Source organism: Pleurodeles waltl, chromosome 10 (assembly GCF_031143425.1).
Source record: "Pleurodeles waltl isolate 20211129_DDA chromosome 10, aPleWal1.hap1.20221129, whole genome shotgun sequence".
Taxonomy (NCBI): domain Eukaryota; kingdom Metazoa; phylum Chordata; class Amphibia; order Caudata; family Salamandridae; genus Pleurodeles; species Pleurodeles waltl.
The window spans coordinates 723,592,623-723,612,622 of NC_090449.1; the positions used below are offsets into that span (position 1 = coordinate 723,592,623).

The following is a 20,000-nucleotide window of genomic DNA, read 5'->3' on the forward strand; positions in this document are numbered from 1 at the left end:
GAGCCTATCTTTGGAATAAAAAAATTAACAAGTCACAGAGTACTCTGTGTAGGAAGCTGGGCCAAGTGTGTGGTGGACACATATGGTGCTACACCTTATACTGAGTTCAGGCAAATGCCAATTAATTAGAGTTACAATGTCTAGTCAGCCAGGGCTCTCTAGAGTAGCTGTGGTGAGCAGCCAAGACGTAACTAGAAGGCATGTGAAGCACTTGCAATAACACACTAGTCACACAGTAACTTATCACAAACGAAAGGAACCATACAGTGTTGCAAAAATAAAGGTACTTTATTATAGGCACACCAAACTAGACTACCATTAGTATACCTCCCTCTGGAGGTATGAACACACAAAACATACATTGGTAAGTACTCAGGAAAAACATAAATGAGCAAGGGCCCTATGGGGGGGCAAACATATACTAAAAAAATTGAATGGGAAAGGGTGTCCCCCACCAGAGTGCCTGCAGTAGTTAGGAAAGTGCTGAGGAAGAGTGGAACCCCTCAAGGTAAGTACCTAGAAGATCCCCAGTGACCGGGTGCAGAGAGGTAAGTTACTCTGGTTACCCATTGGCTAACATTGGGATGTCGTGGTTGGAGAATGCAGAAACAGGACTGGACCAGTGGAACTCAAGGTCAGGTTCTGGGAATTGAGGACATGCAAAAGAAGAGGACAGAGTCCAGTCAACCCAGGAGTGTCCAGGTGGGGCAGGAGCCAATGCCCACCCTTCTGTAGCTGAATATCCGGATCAACGGTGATGGATGAAGTCCAGCTGCAGGATCCGGGAGCTGCAGAGGAATCCCTGAAGTCTCCTACAAGCTGTCTCTTGATGGTGGCCAGATTGCAGATGGGTCAATGGTCAGGAGGACCACCAACAAGCACAAGCAAATGCAAGAGGAGCTGTATGAGGTGTGCAGAGCTGTGGAGGACCAGCAAGGTCCTGGGGACTCGACCCTTGGAGGGGAGTCTGGGCAGACCCGCAGGATGCAGGGCAGCCACAAGAAGCAGTCAGAGCTCCCATAAGCAACCCACTGGCAGCAGGCACAGTAAGTTGCAGTGAGGCCTAGTCAGCACACCTGAAGAGGAGTCCCAAGTCACTGGAGTTTCAGAGAGGACACTGTCCTTGCAGTGGTAGAGTGCTGGGGTCTGGGGCTACCTGGAGTCTGAAGATCTCTCGGAGCACAGGTCAACAAGTCTTGGTTGGTGAAACAGTCATGGGGCGCACGGATTCTTTCCCAGTGGCAGAGAAAAGGGCTCACCATCTCCCACTTTGGATAGAAGGCAAAGAGGACCCAAAGGATCCATCAGAACCACCAACTGTGTTGGAGAACCTTTGCAGATCCATAGAACAGAAGATCCCACCAGACGGACGTCGTTGCTTTAGGTGCCTGGGGATGCAGGAGAGTGACTCCTTCACTCCAAGGGAGATTCCTTCTTGGTGCAGCTGAAGCCTTGCCGACCCCAGAGGATGCACAGCTGTGGAGATGTTGCAGAATGTTGACAGACACCGCAGAAACAATGTTGCAAGGAGAGGTCTTCTCAAGCGGTGCAATCTTGTTGGGTTCCTGTGTAGCCCAACAGAGGTTCCAGAGGCCAAGAGCAGAAGATGTCTTTGCAGAGAGTTCCTTGTGGGGTCTTGCTTGATGAATCTGGGGACCTGCCCATAAGCGAGTCCCAAAATAGCCCAAAAAGGGGGTTTGGCCACTCTCTGGAGTGACCACCTACCTGAAGGGGTCACTGATGTCAGTTACCTGGTCTGGCAAGTCAGATTCTCCCAGAGGCCTCTGCCCACCTTTGTTCCAAGATGGCAGAACCAAGTGACCACCTGGAGGAGCTCTGGGTACCACCCTAAGGTTGGAGCTGGACAGGGGAGTGGACACTCCCCTTCCCTTTGTGTGTTTTGTGCCAGAGCAGAGACCAGTGGTCCCTGGAATGGGTCAAACCGATTATGCAAGGAGGGCACCAAATGTGCCCTTCAAAGCAGTCCGGTGGAACAGGGAGGCTACCCCTCCCCAGCCTAGTAACACTTATTTCCAAATGAGAGGAAATCCTTTGTTCTGTTGTCCCCTGCTCAAGCTGATCAAGCAGCAAGAGGGCAAAATCGTATCTTTGGTGGGGGCGATTGCAGCAGTGCAGACTGCCCGCAGACCCTGGAAGCCTGGCAGGAGCAGCCCTGGGGGATCCCCTAAGGAACCCCCAGAGTGCATGGGATCATGCCACCAATACTGTATTTGGGTATGATTCCGACATGTTTGATACCAAACATGCCCAGGTTCGCAGTTACCATTATGTAGCTGGACCACAGGTAGTGAGTGACCAGTGGCCAGCACATAGACAAAATGGCTTCTCCATACTTACGAAGTCCAGAGAATTGGGACTGGAGTTTGAAGGGGCACCTCTGCTCATAAAGGGGTGCCCACAAACCCAGGGACCTGCACCCTACACTTTAGGCTAAAAGGCCTGCATAGGGGTAACTTATATTGACCTGCTGTAGTGACCAGCAGTGAAAGGGTGCATGCACCATTTCACACAGGCTGCATTGGCAGGCCTGCAGACATAGTTTGCATTGGCTCTCATGGGTGGCATAATACACGCTGTAGCCCATGGGAGATTCCTGACGTACCAATGCCCTGGGTACCATCTACCAGGGACTTACAAGGGTACACCAGTATGCCAATTATGGGGTATAAGAAGTACCAAGACAACCACATTTGTAGGAGAGAGCACAATCACTGTGGTCCTGATCAGGAGGATCCCTGTGAAAACAGTGTAAGAACACTGACATCAGACAAAAAGTGGGGGTAACCATGTCTGAAAGAGTGGACATTCCTACACTCTGTAAAAGTTGATTAGTCAGAAAGCTGTGTGGGAAGAAATGTACATTAACAAACAATGTGCAAAGGCACAATATGAGAATTAGATGCAGGCTGAATGGTGGTAATTTAAGCGGTGATATTTTGCGGGCCAGAGGTTTCACTTACAAGTGAAAAGTATTAACCCCAATCTTTCCTTGAGATGGTAGTCCATTGAGCATCCTTAAAAGAATGACCCACCCAATGTACTGATTCACTTGTATAATTAACGGTTCTATTGCAGCTTTCAATAGAAATGAAAATAAAAAGAATCAGGAATTTAGAAACCCACTGCTGCATCTAAAATGTGGCACACAATTTAATTGCCTTTTATCATTGAGGTAATTTCATTCTCTGGGTTGTGCACGTTTTTTAATAATTTATTCAGATATTTTAAGTGGTTCTGTCTGCTCAAATACTCAACTCCTGCCAGCACTGTTAGTGAAGTTATTGTTGCTTCTACATGTAAAACAAACACATAGACCCTGGCTACAAATGGGCCAAGGGAAGGCATTTGCTAAGGTAAACATCTCTTTCGCCACGTTTTCCACTGGGAAATGAGGCATAACATAAAGAATCAGTACTTACACCACATCTGCATGTTTTGTATTTTTTATATGCCTTTTTCCACCAATAAAGTTCAGCTTTTTTGATCTGCCGAAATCTGTCAGGGCAAAACAGTGGAGTTGTGATGTAGGCCACACAACTTGGAATTCTTATTTGCACAGGGATTTGGAATTTAACACACAGCTTACGTTGATGGTATGTTAGATATGGAGACTTTCTAATACTATAGTAGCGGTCACTTTAAAATTCTTTTCAGATATCGCTTTCTGTAATATCCTAACAGGTTAATAGTCTACACCCTGTAATGCATGCAGTGTCACCAATTAATAAGGAGCACAGAATGTCAGTTCCAGTGAACTCCACACAAGATGGCATCTGTTGCCTTTATGAACCCTCTTGAAACGTCTTTGGTATCGCAAGAGGCAGCTGATGTTTGTATCCTCTTAAGCAGAATCTCTTGGGATAACCACGGTTTGTAAGTGTTGAAAGGCTGCTGGCAGCCGAGTCCCTCCCACATCGGCCCTACCAGCACTCATTTGCCAGAACCACATTGAATGTCCTATTACAGAGTACGGCCTGATACTTGGCCACAATTAATTTAAGATCTAATTGGAAACGTTTCCCACCTTGTCCCCATGAACCTCTTTACCACAATCACACTCTACTCTGAATGTATTTCCTATGACAAAGTGTAGGGATCATTGTTTACACAAATCTTTGTATTCAGTAATACACATACTAGGGTTCCAGTATATGTTAGCAGTCACATTGTTGCTTCAGCGGTTTTTCTACACCATTAGGTGCTGTTGTATGTTTTCTGTATGTCTTAAGAGTAGAAAGTTTGGTCAAATGCGCTGCATTGCAAATTCTAAAGAAGCTCGAACTGTTCTAGTAGTACACGATGCGGGAAGTTTTGGTGGTATCTATGCCTAGACTACAGCATATAGCCCCACTGTAAGGGCTATATTTATCAAGACCCTATGTGGGTGCAGAGACACAAAAAGGGACACAAACTGGTGCTAAACCTTTTATTTTGATAGCCTTGGAATGTTTCCCAAAAAGTAATGCATATAACGCCTTACACTCCTTTGCGTTACTTTGTGTGAAGGGGCATCCTGTGGGTGCTACAGCAGCATTTTCGTGCTGTCGCCCATGATTTTTGACACAGAGATATGTCTACTAACAATGGCAGCATGCATCCAACGTGGGAAAAGTTTTAAAGTATGTCCAAATATGGTATTTTCCACAGGAAAGTTAAGCTTCCTGTATAAAACGTATGTTATACTTCACACACACACACCTCTGGGGTTTGGTGCAAAGGTGTGTGTGTGACGTTAGACAGGCCCAAAGAGAGCCAGCATGGGAAAGAGAGGAGGAGCATCATATCTTAAGAGATCTGATGCTGCCTTTCTCTTTCCTCCTACTGCAGTGCAGCAAATTTGACTGCTGTGATACATTTCACTAGAATATAGTAAATCTCCCCCAATAGTTTTAGGCATAAATGTTACTTGACAACTGGGTGTGGCAGAGAATTATTCTGATGTTGCTCTCAAATTTGGTTTTAGTAGCTTGCAAACAACTCTCATGACCTCACACATAACATCACAGATTACATCATGGACTAAATCGTTGACATACCAATACATTTGACCTTACATGGAGAAGAAAGGCTGCTGCAGTTTCACTCTCAAGGAATGTATATTCTGACAGATGCTAAATTAGGTTGTGAGCAGGGTTTGATTAGAAAGGTGGGCGGTCGGGCATTGGGCCAGTGTCTCAAGATTATCTGTGTGCCATTTTTTTAGGGCCACAGTAAACCTTCCCACAGAACCTTACTGTCTTCCAGGTCCCGCCAGGTCACTGTAATGTGGGCAACATCATAGGCAGACAGGCCCTCAGAGGGCAGGGGCTTACAGTGGTGCTAGGCCGGTATTGTTCTGGCCCTAGCAGACTTCATCTTGCACCCCGTGGGAATGGCACAGATCTCCAGAAGTAGTTTCCTACTCCCCTGCCATGCTGTCAAACTGAGAAGGGGGAGAGTATAGCAGTCTACTGGGAGGATGTTGATGAGCCCGTTGGGCCATCTTCATGTCACTCACACCCTCCTCCCATCTGAACCAGACTGGGGGCCAGTTGCTGCCCTGGACCTTGGGCCATTCACTCCTCGACCCCCAGGTGTCAGACGTGGTCCAGCAGCAGTGTTTTTCCCCTGACCCCTCGTGGCCAGGTCATCATATTCAAGCCATGGTGGGCGGGGGATGAGAGAGTATGCAGGGGCCTCGCTGGGGGCAAAGTGTTGTCAGCTCGGCCATTGTGTCTTTTAGGCCTTGGTGGATGGATGTGTGCTTCTGCATAGGTCTTGCAGTGAGGCCACCTTTCCCAGAGAGAAAATAGAGAGGATGTAAACAACAGAGTCACAGCGTCTGCTCAGCATCCCATGACCCTGGACAAATTGCTTAATCTCCCAAAGCCTAAAATAAGAATCAGTTTGATCTTATGTAATGTAAATGTTGCACATGTAAATCGCTCCAATGCCTTTGGGCCGAGTTCACGTTGTATAAAACTGCACAAACACAAAATATCTGGCAAGATTCCTCAATCGAGCATGATAATTAAAGAGGACTCTTATACAGCCATATTCATTGTTACCAATGCTTTTCTGTCTGTGTCTGAGCTAACTATCAGTCACAGATCAAGTCAAACCTTTAGTACACATTTTCATACCAGCCTAGACATTAAAATACTGGTCACCTGGTAAAAAATATGGCCAGGTGGCAATCCTAGACAGATCAGTGTTGTAGCCTTTGGGCCATTTTATTTCACCCCACCAGTACAGCCAAACTGCAGTGCTTCTAGTTTTCACCAATGTTATTGGCTTTATAAGCTCTAAAATACTTAATTTAATAAACATTTCTCCAAAAATGAGTCCAGTGAGACTACTCAAATGGCGATCCATGAAAAGGACGATCCGGGAATGTTGGCCACTTTTTGGGGCGAATGCCCGGGCCTAATTCTCATCCCAGTCTAACCCTGGTTGTGAGGCTTCCGCCCCACTGTTGCCAGCTAGATATGTTCTCAGATGCTAAAGATTGGGTAGAAAAGATTGTGCAGTTGCACTCACAATCCATCCATATCTTGGCTGACATCTGAAACAGTTGTTTTGCTGCAGAACGACAGTCAACATCTAGATGCTCGCACATTAAATACTTATGGAGAAGAGAGGCTATTACAGTTGTTGCGCTCATATTTCAGAGATATCTAAACAGGCATGAAATACAAAGATCATTCTCGTCAGGCATTGTGGATCTTTGGGAGTGGACACAAGTGTGTATTGTGCGCACACACACGTGTGTATTTCTGTCTGCATGCGTGCCTGCTATGTTTGTTTATAATAATGTATTCAGGTGTCATGTGCCTTACTGTCCCACTGCTTAATGAGGAACATGGGAATCATAAAGTACAGACAATATTTAAATGGAAATTATTGAACATAAAACATTTTCACTTTATATGGAATTAAAATAACTCGCCCTAATTATCTCGAATGAGGGAAATAGCACTGGATTGAGTGAGACTAAAGAAAGTTGATTGCCTCAGTGAGATCTAAAGAGAGAGTCAATAGCTGTGAAGCACAGAGGAGTTAGGCGCAATTAAGACAGAAATGCGCGAGCCGCTATCATTCTAATTACCATCCAGAAGAAATGTCCACACTTTACTTTCACAGTATCCATTAGAATTAAATACTAACATTGTTCCTAATTTGGGAATCTCTGTCACTAAAGATAGTAATGTCGAGCTGGGTCAACAGGTTGTGGTACTCAATAGCTAAGTCCTCCACTCTTGGTATGAGATCTAGGCATGTTCTCATCAAAATGTCATCCCTTGACTGTTGTTCACAGGAGGCGAGAAGGAGCCTTGCAGGGCTGTGATGGAAACCTCTCTACCTCGGTTAATTCAAACAGGGGTCTCTGTAAAAATGATTGTGGCACTGATCAGGTTATTCGAGAAGACTAGACAAAGCTGTTTTTTCAGCACAACTCACATAAATATATTTATGAGTTATTCTGGAATGTTTGTATAATATGTAATATAGAATTGATTTAAACGTTCTACAAATATTTAAGCTTGATGCCGACCCTGCCTCGAAAACGTTTGGCTATTTTCATGCTTGCCATTCCATTCCTTGCACATTGCTTGTGGCCAGAATTTGTTTTTTTTTACTAAACAAAATGCCAACCACCACGTCAATAATAATTGCATTGTGTTCATTGTGTGAAACAAGTCACAAATAACAGCCCTATAATGCTATATATAACTATATCTATGTTGACGACTGACAGTTATGTTGGCTTGCCATTACTTTATGAGAACTGACATTGCCACATTTAAAAGTTCAACATTATTACATGGAACCGTAAATCGTTATGAACATCATTATCAAAGAAGTGTCCATGATGCTAATTATTTTGTATCTGTGTAGTTGGAGCCCTGAATTATTTGTCAGCCTGCTTTTAAATCAATTGATTTGTGTTTTAGATTTTTCAGAGGTGTCACACCTCTCCTCTGCTTAATGTACCAGAAAATATTACTGTTCATTATGACTTAAATTCAGGTTTACAAAGCTGTTCTGGCAAACTGCGTTTCAAAATTTTAACCATACATTCTTTGATTCAGGGCAACAGTGATAACCTTAGTGCATCTTAGAGGCAGACTAAGGGCAATTTTTACATAAAATAGGGATTCAGGATATTGTATAGTTTGGCATCCTGTGAACAATGCACATCCCTAGGAAATTTGCCCAGCAACTGACTGCTGTTCATTCTACATGCCGTGGAAAGAGACAGAGCTTAACACAGCTTCTAAATATTACTCTGCCAAGAGTTAAGTCAGTGGCACACAGTTCATCTGGACGGTTGTATTTAACTTACAAAGGTCTACGTCTGACAGCAGGCCCCTCTCTCTTGCCCTACAGGACAATGAGCTAAATATTGTGACTTAGCATCTTTACAAGTTCAAGAGTCACAATGTGCACTCTGGGTCTCTTTTTCCTGATTATGGATGAGGGAAGCTAGAAAGATGTTAAGGGATCACACAACAAAGCTATCGCCCCTCTTTCAGGATGTCCACTGCCACAGGGATGTCCACTGCATTCCGCAGTAGTTCATCACAAATGTCTTCCACATATGGAACCGTTACTCTCATGAATCCTTACTGTGGGCCTGCAGAAACCTTTCAGACAACTGGCCCACGCTTAGAAGGAATGTACTAAGATTTCATGAGGGACATCTTTGAGGACTGCCTACATAATCTCAAAGATGTCACATGGACCAATTTTAACTTCATCAAATTTCCAAACTGTTATAGATATTTTTTTTTGCACACCGTATTTGCCCTGTTGGCCTTTAAGTTGTGTTCCATCTATTTCCAACTGTATTGATAGAATTATTTTCTAAAATAGTTTACATGTAAATAAAGGATTTTTAAAGAAGGGACATATTGTCGAAGCGGGTAAGGGAATGATCTCCCAACAGGTTTAAAAATACGTGTTATGAAGAATAATTTCCTTCCTATTGAGTTGTATTTATTATAAAATCAGGCACAAAACTGACGCTAACTGTCGTGAGTCAATTTCTCCTGCTATTGTAAATCTCACTCTCCTCCATGGTTTCAGATAAAGCGTGTCTGAAGCACAGTCTCATTTTAGCTCTCATCTCCTTTATTCTATTACAACTTCCTTGGCTGTAGCCTTTAATTTTCCTGCTACTTGTGGGCAATGAGCTGTACATGATCATGGTGTTTCTGAATTCCTGACGGAAGGCATTGAAGTTTTTCTGAACAGCCTAGTGATATCCATCTGTTCGAACTGCGAGTGATACCAGGGTGGCAGGGCACAGCTCACCACAATGAGCTATAGCCATCTGTTGAGCACAGATAAGTAAAAACAATATCAGCAGTAAAGGTTAGAAAAGCTACAAAGTCACAGTGCCTGTAGATGAAACAGATCCGAGTGGCACATAATCACAAAGCTTGCTTTGTGAATCGTCAATGTATCATACACTGCATGGAGTTCAGCACAATCCAGTTGAAGCTAAAAAGTTGGAATATTAAATGTATAAAATGTCTCAATTATCACTTCTGACAGGAGGAAAATATTCCCCTTTTCTTATTCATTGTTTTTGTTTTGGCAGGAGATGGAAATTTCATTTACTCTGCGGCTGATGAGAAGCAAAGGGGTAAATTTGCACGGTTGGTGAGCCCCATGGTATCCTCTGAGAATTCAGCACATTGCATGACATTCTGGTATCTCATGTACGGAAGCCACGTGGGTACCCTCAGAGTCAAACTGAGGTACCAAAAACAGGAAGAATTTGACCAGGTTCTGTGGACAATGACGGGTAATCAAGGGGACCACTGGAAGGAGGGACGTGTCCTGCTTCACAAGACTTTGAAACATTACCAGGTAAGGTGGTTAGATCCCTGATTGATATGCACGAGGATGTTATTGATTGAAATAAGTTAGAGATGATAACTGTTCACACTGGCATTGTAGCATTCGTCCATGAATGGTGTTTTCTTGCAGTGTTTTTTTATCTTGTCCCATTGATTGCAGGTCATAGTATGCATGCATGGTTGGGAGAATGTACAATTGAAGAGAGCCTTAAGTGGCAAGTATTTCATATTGTTCGAGGATTCTAGGACTGCCAAGAGACTTGCACATAAGTATGGTTGTTTTGAGAAGTCTGTTATCTTGGTCAGAGGGAAAGGTTGTGGTTAAAGTGGATGATTCTCTTGCTAGAACACTCAGCAGAATTCATAGGACCTTTGATGAGATAGGGTAAGTTACACTCTTCGGGGCTTCATGTTATAGTAAGTATCATTGACTTAAAATAAATAAGGTGGTGGTGGTAATCTAAAATATCCCACATGTCTAGGTCTATATGTTCATATACAAAGATTGGTGCTCAAAACTAGACGTACTGAGAAGGCGGGCATTGACTGATGAGAGATGAGGGATGCCTGGGGTCAAACCTGTACACAGAAATGGAATAACTTATATATAAGGATATGAGTAATGGTCAGTAGGCTTTGATAACAAAGCTGGGACACAATGCCATCACAAGTGTTGTGTACAGGTTGAGGTAGAGTTAACATCAACAGATGGTGGGAAAACTAGCTATGTTGTTCTAGGTTGTAACCCTGTATTATAGCTGATAGAGGTTTAATCCCTTGTGAAGAACAGATGTTCGCAAAAAGTGTTATTTGCTAAGGGCTAAGCCAATTATTGTGTGGTACTGTACAATTTCATCCTGTGCTAACAGGCTCTTATAATGGTATGTAATGGTTTCTGATAGGTCAAGATATAAATTTATTTGCATTTCCGATTAGGATATATGGCTCCTGGGCATTGTGGGCTTGTATACTTGCAATCTGTATTGCTGAAAGTAGGGCGTATGCCATCTTTAGCCGTCAGAGTGGTGCAAAGAATTTGAAAAGATAGCCACCCTGTTACCTAGAATAAGTGTATAGCTTATAATGCTGTCAAGGTGTGGTCCCTAGGAGGCACATGTATGCCTAGCCCTTTCTGGACTAAGCAGAAGGAATGAATGTTCCCAGGTTACCTTAATTCAGCCTAGAGAGCACAAGACTGGTAGCCAGCTGTATTCTTTGTGGGAATCCAAGAAAAAAGAAGATCCTTCTTAAATGGCCTAGCTTTCAGAAATACATTTGTTGTAATATATATATGATGAGATGCTAGAACATACCATTGTATCTCTTATACTAAAATTACCTTCATATCCTCAACTGTGAAATATGTCTTTATCAGTGAAAGACAATACATAGACACTCACGGACTATCAAAATGATGGTTTATTGAAAAGATTCCAGCCCCTGTGACGCATTTCGGCACAAAGCCTTGTTCACGCAACCTCAACTGTGTTAATCTATTAACCTTTCTCAAGTGTGGAAGCTCCAATCATAGGGCAAGCTTTGCAGTTTAAATACCCTTCTGATAGAACACAAGAGTGATCATTCAAACTAAAGTTAAATATAATCATAAAAAATAAAATCTGCCTTTTTTAGAATTCTGCCTGTGTCCCCCGATTAATCCAAACTGCAAAAATAAATTATGTGACCTCATAGAATCCTTTATTTTCCTACTGCAGCCTGTAATGTCACAGAGATTCATAAAGTATGTCACGTATTCCCAGAGGGAAAACATTGAGAGTTGGGCCTCAAGTGTCTCACAAATAGTTTTTCATTATGCTCTCTGTCAATATTATAGTATTTCTTCAATCTTTCATTCTAGTAAACCTGTTGCACATTGCATAACCATTTTTCCAAAATGTTACTTTCTTCTGTTTCCATAGGTGATTGTGGAAGGTGAAATTGGAAAGGGAAATACTGGAGGTATCGCAGTTGATGATATCAATATAGCCAACCACATTTCACCTAGCGATTGCAAAGGTAAGTGACTAGACCTCAGGGGAATTTCAATTATGTCAGAGTAATTGGAGTAATTTTGATCATTCCATGTTACTCTTTGATGCAGAAGTACCTATACTAATACAATTACGCCCACTCACATAATTAAGAGTAATTTGTGAGTGAACAAATCCTGCCGCCAGAGCAAATTTAGTGAACGTGAGCAGCTGCTCACACTGTTGTTTATGTTGAGTTGCATTAAGAGTTATTTCCTTAGCGCAAAATGCATCCTTGCACATATTTTAAACTCAAACGGACATTTTGCTTTAATAAGATAGCACTAAATGCAGAATTACTCTTCTGTCATAATTTTGCATAATCTAGCTGTATTTTTGGGTAATTGCACATGATTGCGCTACATGGAATAATGGGAGTTATGCTCACCCCTCCAAAAGCAGGCTTGGCTGTTCATTCCACTTCATTTAAATAGGTGCTTCATTACTTTTCAATATCGCAAAACACCCATGTTGCCAATTTAACAGCCTCTGTTCCCAGCAATCCCCATCCTGACCATGCTCTTCCATCTCAAATATTCCTGGTCACGAGCACAATTGACAAAAAGGTCGTGAACATAGTCCTGAAGCAAACTAGGTGAAAACCAGAAAAAAACTATTGACCACACATCACTTTGTCTCCTGACTATAAATATTGCATCCATTTTCAACGCCAACTTACCTTCAGGGGAACATCTTTCTAGCGTGCTTGTTGAAAACTACATCAAAGTGTGCACCTAGGAAGAGCTGGAACGTCTGTAAACTATGGGTAGGCCAATGCTCGGATTCTAAGCAAGACTTTGTTCCCATTAAAAAAAACTTGCACAGCCATATACAGATATCTGCTGCCTGTTCTGTACCCCAATCACCCGAAGGCTTGTTACAACCACCAAAGAACATATTATTTCTAAGCAATAAGTTACTTGCTTGCCCCACCTGTATTCGTTCAATTATTTTACAAAGACCACATTACACAAAAAACACAGGGTACGAGGCCTGTAAAGCCCTCCAAGAAATTCTCATTTCCGTAAGTTAAATCATAACCAGGCACGACCTCCATAGTGACATATTAACAAGCTGTTGATATCAGTATTTGCTCAATTAGAAGCCGAGCTGAACTTTGCTGACAGCAGCTTGGCGAATTCCCAGCCTTGGGATTAATTCCATCTCTACATGCATAAGCAAGAGATGTGTGACCACATTAATCGACTTAGTCAGGCGTTCAAGGTTTATTAAAGAAAGGCGCAGGAAAATATTGACACTCAAAAAATACACATTTCAGGCTAGCGCCAGTCATGAAAACGGGTTTACCCTCCATCAAAAACAGCAGTAAATATGTGTGTTTTAACTGGATATAACAAAGGATGTGTTTTCGCTGTTTTTACTCAAGATATATTTGAAATTATTGAACATGTGTCATATTAAGCATACCATATTTCACTAATCGGTATTTTTATAGGTTTCTCCACTTTTTTGGCTAGGCGAATAGCAATGACACATCTTAATACAGACAGCAGACAGATTCAGACATTCTTTTGCAACTAAATTCAATCTCAGTATGCAAAAAGGCATCTTTATGTGTTTTTTCATAAACACTAGCAGGGATAGGTTATCTTCAAAAAATGTGTGCAACGCCCCAAACCTGTAAGATGGTGGCTATTCACAACTATTCTATAATGCATTCACACCCAGGCATACTTTTAAATGTAATCTGAAACAGATTTGTTATATTATATTTTTGAGTTAGATCCAATATGTGATGTGAATGGCCGGTAAGGGGTTTATCAACAAATAATTGTTTCCCTTATAATAAAAACTGGAGAAAGTGATAGGTGCTAAGTGTAGGAAGTTGGCTCTGTATGTGCTATTTCAAAGTAAGGAATAGCATGCACAGAGTCCAAGGGTTCCCCTTAGAGGTAAGATAGTGGCAAAAAGAGATAATACTAATGCTCTATTTTGTGGTAGTGTGGTCGAGCAGTAGGCTTATCCAAGGAGTAGTGTTAAGCATTTGTTGTACATACACATAGACAATAAATGAGGTACACACACTCAGAGACAAATCCAGCCAATAGGTTTTTATATAGAAAAATATCTTTTCTTAGTTTATTTTAAGAACCACAGGTTCAAATTCTACATGTAATATCTCATTCGAAAGGTATTGCAGGTAAGTACTTTAGGAACTTCAAATCATCAAAATTGCATGTATACTTTTCAAGTTATTCACAAATAGCTGTTTTAAAAGTGGACACAGTGCAATTTTCACAGTTCCTAGGGGAGGTAAGTATTTGTTAGGTTAACCAGGTAAGTAAGACACTTACAGGGCTTAGTTCTTGGTCCAAGGTAGCCCACCGTTGGGGGTTCAGAGCAACCCCAAAGTCACCACACCAGCAGCTCAGGGCCGGTCAGGTGCAGAGTTCAAAGTGGTGCCCAAAACACATAGGCTAGAATGGAGAGAAGGGGGGTGCCCCGGTTCCGGTCTGCTTGCAGGTAAGTACCCGCGTCTTCGGAGGGCAGACCAGGGGGGTTTTGTAGGGCACCGGGGGGGACACAAGTCCACACAGAAATTTCACCCTCAGCAGCGCGGGGGCGGCCGGGTGCGGTGTCGAAACAAGCGTCGGGTTCGCAATGTTAGTCTATGAGAGATCTCGGGATCTCTTCAGCGCTGCAGGCAGGCAAGGGGGGGGTTCCTCGGGGAAACCTCCACTTGGGCAAGGGAGAGGGACTCCTGGGGGTCACTTCTCCAGTGAAAGTCCGGTCCTTCAGGTCCTGGGGGCTGCGGGTGCAGGGTCTCTCCCAGGCGTCGGGACTTTGGATTCAAAGAGTCGCGGTCAGGGGAAGCCTCGGGATTCCCTCTGCAGGCGGCGCTGTGGGGGCTCAGGGGGGACAGGTTTTGGTACTCACAGTATCAGAGTAGTCCTGGGGTCCCTCCTGAGGTGTCGGGTCTCCACCAGCCGAGTCGGGGTCGCCGGGTGCAGTGTTGCAAGTCTCACGCTTCTTGCGGGGAGCTTGCAGGGTTCTTTAAAGCTGCTGGAAACAAAGTTGCAGCCTTTCTTGGAGCAGGTCCGCTGTCCTCGGGAGTTTCTTGTCTTTTCGAAGCAGGGGCAGTCCTCAGAGGATGTCGAGGTCGCTGGTCCCTTCGGAAGGCGTCGCTGGAGCAGGATCTTTGGAAGGCAGGAGACAGGCCGGTGAGTTTCTGGAGCCAAGGCAGTTGTCGTCTTCTGGTCTTCCGCTGCAGGGGTTTTCAGCTGGGCAGTCCTTCTTCTTGTAGTTGCAGGAATCTAATTTTTCTAGGGTTCAAGGTAGCCCTTAAATACTAAATTTAAGGGCGTGTTTAGGTCTGGGGGGTTAGTAGCCAATGGCTACTAGCCCTGAGGGTGGGTACACCCTCTTTGTGCCTCCTCCCAAGGGGAGGGGGTCACACTCCTAACCCTATTGGGGGAATCCTCCATCTGCAAGATGGAGGATCTCTAAAAGTCAGAGTCACCTCAGCTCAGGACACCTTAGGGGCTGTCCTGACTGGCCAGTGACTCCTCCTTGTTTTTCTCATTATTTTCTCCGGCCTTGCCGCCAAAAGTGGGGCCTGGCCGGAGGGGGCGGGCAACTCCACTAGCTGGAGTGTCCTGCTGGGTTGGCACAAAGGAGGTGAGCCTTTGAGGCTCACCGCCAGGTGTGACAATTCCTGCCTGGGGGAGGTGTTAGCATCTCCACCCAGTGCAGGCTTTGTTACTGGCCTCAGAGTGACAAAGGCACTCTCCCCATGGGGCCAGCAACATGTCTCGGTTTGTGGCAGGCTGCTAAAACTAGTCAGCCTACACAGATAGTCGGTTAAGTTTCAGGGGGCACCTCTAAGGTGCCCTCTGGGGTGTATTTTACAATAAAATGTACACTGGCATCAGTGTGCATTTATTGTGCTGAGAAGTTTGATACCAAACTTCCCAGTTTTCAGTGTAGCCATTATGGTGCTGTGGAGTTCGTGTTTGACAAACTCCCAGACCATATACTCTTATGGCTATCCTGCACTTACAATGTCTAAGGTTTTGTTTAGACACTGTAGGGGTACCATGCTCATGCACTGGTACCCTCACCTATGGTATAGTGCACCCTGCCTTAGGGCTGTAAGGCCTGCTAGAGGGGTGTCTTACCTATACTGCATACCCAGTGAGAGGCTGGCATGGCACCCTGAGGGGAGTGCCATGTCGACTTACTCGTTTTGTCCTCATTAGCACACACAAGCTGGCAAGCAGGGTGTCTGTGCTGAGTGAGAGGTCTCCAGGGTGGCATAAGACATGCTGCAGCCCTTAGAGACCTTCCTTGGCATCAGGGCCCTTGGTACTAGAAGTACCAGTTACAAGGGACTTATCTGGATGCCAGGGTCTGCCAATTGTGGATACAAAAGTACAGGTTAGGGAAAGAACACTGGTGCTGGGGCCTGGTTAGCAGGCCTCAGCACACTTTCAATTGTAAACATAGCATCAGCAAAGGCAAAAAGTCAGGGGGCAACCATGCCAAGGAGGCATTTCCTTACACAACCCCCCCCCAAACGAAAGAGGATGAGACTAACCTTTCCCAAGAGAGTCTTCATTTTCTAAGTGGAAGAACCTGGAAAGGCCATCTGCATTGGCATGGGCAGTCCCAGGTCTGTGTTCCACTATAAAGTCCATTCCCTGTAGGGAGATGGACCACCTCAACAGTTTAGGATTTTCACCTTTCATTTGCATCAGCCATTTGAGAGGTCTGTGGTCAGTTTGAACTAGGAAGTGAGTCCCAAAGAGGTATGGTCTCAGCTTCTTCAGGGACCAAACCACAGCAAAGGCCTCCCTCTCAATGGCACTCCAACGCTGCTCCCTGGGGAGTAACCTCCTGCTAATGAAAGCAACAGGCTGGTCAAGGCCATCATCATTTGTTTGGGACAAAACTGCCCCTATCCCATGTTCAGAGGCATCAGTCTGCACAATGAACTGCTTAGAATAATCTGGAGCTTTTAGAACTGGTGCTGAGCACATTGCTTGTTTCAGGGTGTCAAAGGCCTGTTGGCATTCCACAGTCCAGTTCACTTTCTTGGGCATTTTCTTGGAGGTGAGTTCAGTGAGGGCTGTCACAATGGATCCATATCCCTTCACAAACCTCCTATAGTACCCAGTCAAGCCAAGGAATGCCCTGACTTGAGTCTAGGTTTTTGGAGCTACCCAGTCCAGAATAGTCTGGATCTTGGGTTGGAGTGGCTGAACTTGGCCTCCACCTACAAGGTGTCCCAAGTAAACCACAGTTCCCTGCCCTATCTGGCATTTGGATGCCTTGATAGAGAGGCCTGCAGATTGCAGAGCCTTCAAAACCTTCTTCAGGTGGACCAGGTGATCCTGCCAGGTGGAGCTAAAGACAGCAATATCATCAAGATAAGCTGTGCTAAAGGACTCCAAGCCAGCAAGGACTTGATTCACCAACCTTTGGAAGGTGGCAGGGGCATTCTTTAAACCAAAGGGCATAACAGTAAACTGATAATGCCCATCAGGTGTGGAGAATGCTGTCTTTTCTTTTGCTCCAGGTGCCATTTTTATTTGCCAGTACCCTGCTATCAAGTCAAAGGTACTTAGAAATTTGGCAGCACCTAATTTATCAATGAGCTCATCAGCTCTTGGAATTGGATGGGCATCTGTCTTGGTGACAGAATTGAGCCCTCTGTAGTCCACACAAAACCTCATCTCTTTCTTTCCATCTTTGGTGTGAGGTTTGGGGACTAAGACCACTGGGCTAGCCCAGGGGCTGTCAGAGCGCTCCATTACTCCCAATTCCAGCATCTTGTGGACTTCCACCTTGATGCTTTCCTTAACATGGTCAGACTGTCTAAAGATTTTGTTTTTGACAGGCATGCTGTCTCCTGTGTCCACATCATGGGTACACAGGTGTGTCTGACCAGGGGTTAAGGAGAAGAGTTCAGGAAACTGTTGTAGGACTCTCCTACAATCAGCTTGCTGTTGGCCAGAGAGGGTGTCTGAGTAGATCACTCCATCTACTGTGCCATCTTTTGGGTCTGATGACAGAAGATCAGGGAGAGGTTCACTCTCTGCCTCCTGATCCTCATCTGTTACCATCAACAGATTCACATCAGCCCTGTCATGGAAGAGCTTAAGGCGGTTCACATGGATCACCCTCTTGGGGCTCCTGCTTGTGCCCAGGTCCACCAGGTAGGTGACCTGACTCTTCCTTTCTAGCACTGGGTAAGGGCCACTCCATTTGTCCTGGAGTGCCCTGGGAGCCACAGGCTCCAGAACCCAGACTTTCTGCCCTGGTTGGAACTCAACCAGTGCAGCCTTTTGGTCATACCAAAACTTCTGGAGCTGTTGGCTGGCCTCAAGGTTTTTGGTTGCCTTTTCCATGTACTCTGCCATTCTAGAGCGAAGGCCAAGTACATAGTCCACTATGTCCTGTTTAGGCTCATGAAGAGGTCTCTCCCAGCCTTCTTTAACAAGGGCAAGTGGTCCCCTTACAGGATGACCAAACAGAAGTTCAAAGGGTGAGAATCCTACTCCCTTCTGTGGCACCTCTCTGTAAGCGAAAAGCAGACATGGCAAGAGGACATCCCATCTCCTTTTGAGCTTCTCTGGGAGCCCCATGATCATGCCTTTTAATGTCTTGTTGAATCTCTCAACCAAGCCATTAGTTTGTGGATGGTATGGTGTAGTGAATTTATAGGTCACTCCACACTCATTCCACATGTGCTTTAGGTATGCTGACATGAAGTTGGTACCTCTGTCAGACACCACCTCCTTAGGGAAACCCACTCTGGTAAAGATACCAATGAGGGCCTTGGCTACTGCAGGGGCAGTAGTCGACCTAAGGGGAATAGCTTCAGGATACCTGGTAGCATGATCCACTACTACCAGGATATACATATTTCCTGAGGCTGTGGGAGGTTCCAGTGGACCAACTATGTCCACACCCACTCTTTCAAAGGGAACCCCCACCACTGGAAGTGGAATGAGGGGGGCCTTTGGATGCCCACCTGTCTTACCACTGGCTTGACAGGTGGGGCAGGAGAGGCAAAACTCCTTAACCATGTTGGACATATTGGGCCAGTAGAAGTGGTTGACTAACCTCTCCCACGTCTTGGTTTGTCCCAAATGTCCAGCAAGGGGAATGTCATGGGCCAATGTTAGGATGAACTTCCTGAACAGCTGAGGCACTACCACTCTCCTAGTGGCACCAGGTTTGGGGTCTCTGGCCTCAGTGTACAGGAGTCCATCTTCCCAATAGACCCTATGCGTTCCATTTTTCTTGCCTTTGGACTCTTCAGCAGCTTGCTGCCTAAGGCCTTCAAGAGAGGGACAGGTTTCTTGTCCCTTACACAGCTCCTCCCTTGAGGGTCCCCCTGGGCCTAAGAGCTCAACCTGATAAGGTTCAAGCTCCAAAGGCTCAGTTCCCTCAGAGGGCAGAACTTCTTCCTGAGAAGAGAGGTTCCCTTTCTTTTGCTGTGTTGCAGTTGGTTTCCCAACTGACTTTCCTTTCCTCTTGGTAGGCTGGGCCATTCTTCCAGACTCCAGCTCTACTTGTTCACCCTGTGCCTTGCATTGTGCTCTGGTTTTCACACACACCAGTTCAGGGATACCCAGCATTGCTGCATGGGTTTTTAGTTCTACCTCAGCCCATGCTGAGGACTCCAGGTCATTTCCAAGCAGACAGTCCACTGGGATATTTGAGGAGACCACCACCTGTTTCAGGCCATTGACCCCTCCCCATTCTAAAGTAACCATTGCCATGGGATGTACTTTTCTCTGATTGTCAGCGTTGGTGACTGTGTAAGTTTTTCCAGTCAGGTATTGGCCAGGGGAAACCAGTTTCTCTTTCACCATGGTGACACTGGCACCTGTATCCCTCAGGCCCTCTATTCTAGTCCCATTAATTAAGAGTTGCTGTCTGTATTTTTGCATGTTAGGCGGCCAGACAGCTAGTGTGGCTAAATCCACCCCACCCTCAGAAACTAGAATAGCTTCAGTGTGGACCCTGATTTGCTCTGGGCACACTGTTGATCCCACTTGGAGACTAGCCATACCAGTGTTACCTGGATGGGAGTTTGGAGTGGAACCTTTCTTGGGACAGGCCTTGTCTC

The 20,000-nt window shown here is 44.9% G+C and overlaps 1 protein-coding gene across 5 annotated transcripts in view; it reads left to right on the forward strand.

Moving 5' to 3' along the window:
* The window catches only part of NRP1 (neuropilin 1), a 290,386-nt gene that overhangs the window by 218,277 nt on the left and 52,109 nt on the right, over positions 1-20,000 (forward strand). For all 5 annotated transcript variants that reach the window (XM_069211236.1, XM_069211237.1, XM_069211238.1 and 2 more), the window contains 2 exons: positions 9,608-9,879; positions 11,789-11,885. In XM_069211236.1, the coding sequence (XP_069067337.1) occupies positions 9,608-9,879; positions 11,789-11,885 (369 nt within the window). The remainder of the gene's footprint in view (positions 1-9,607; positions 9,880-11,788; positions 11,886-20,000) is intronic.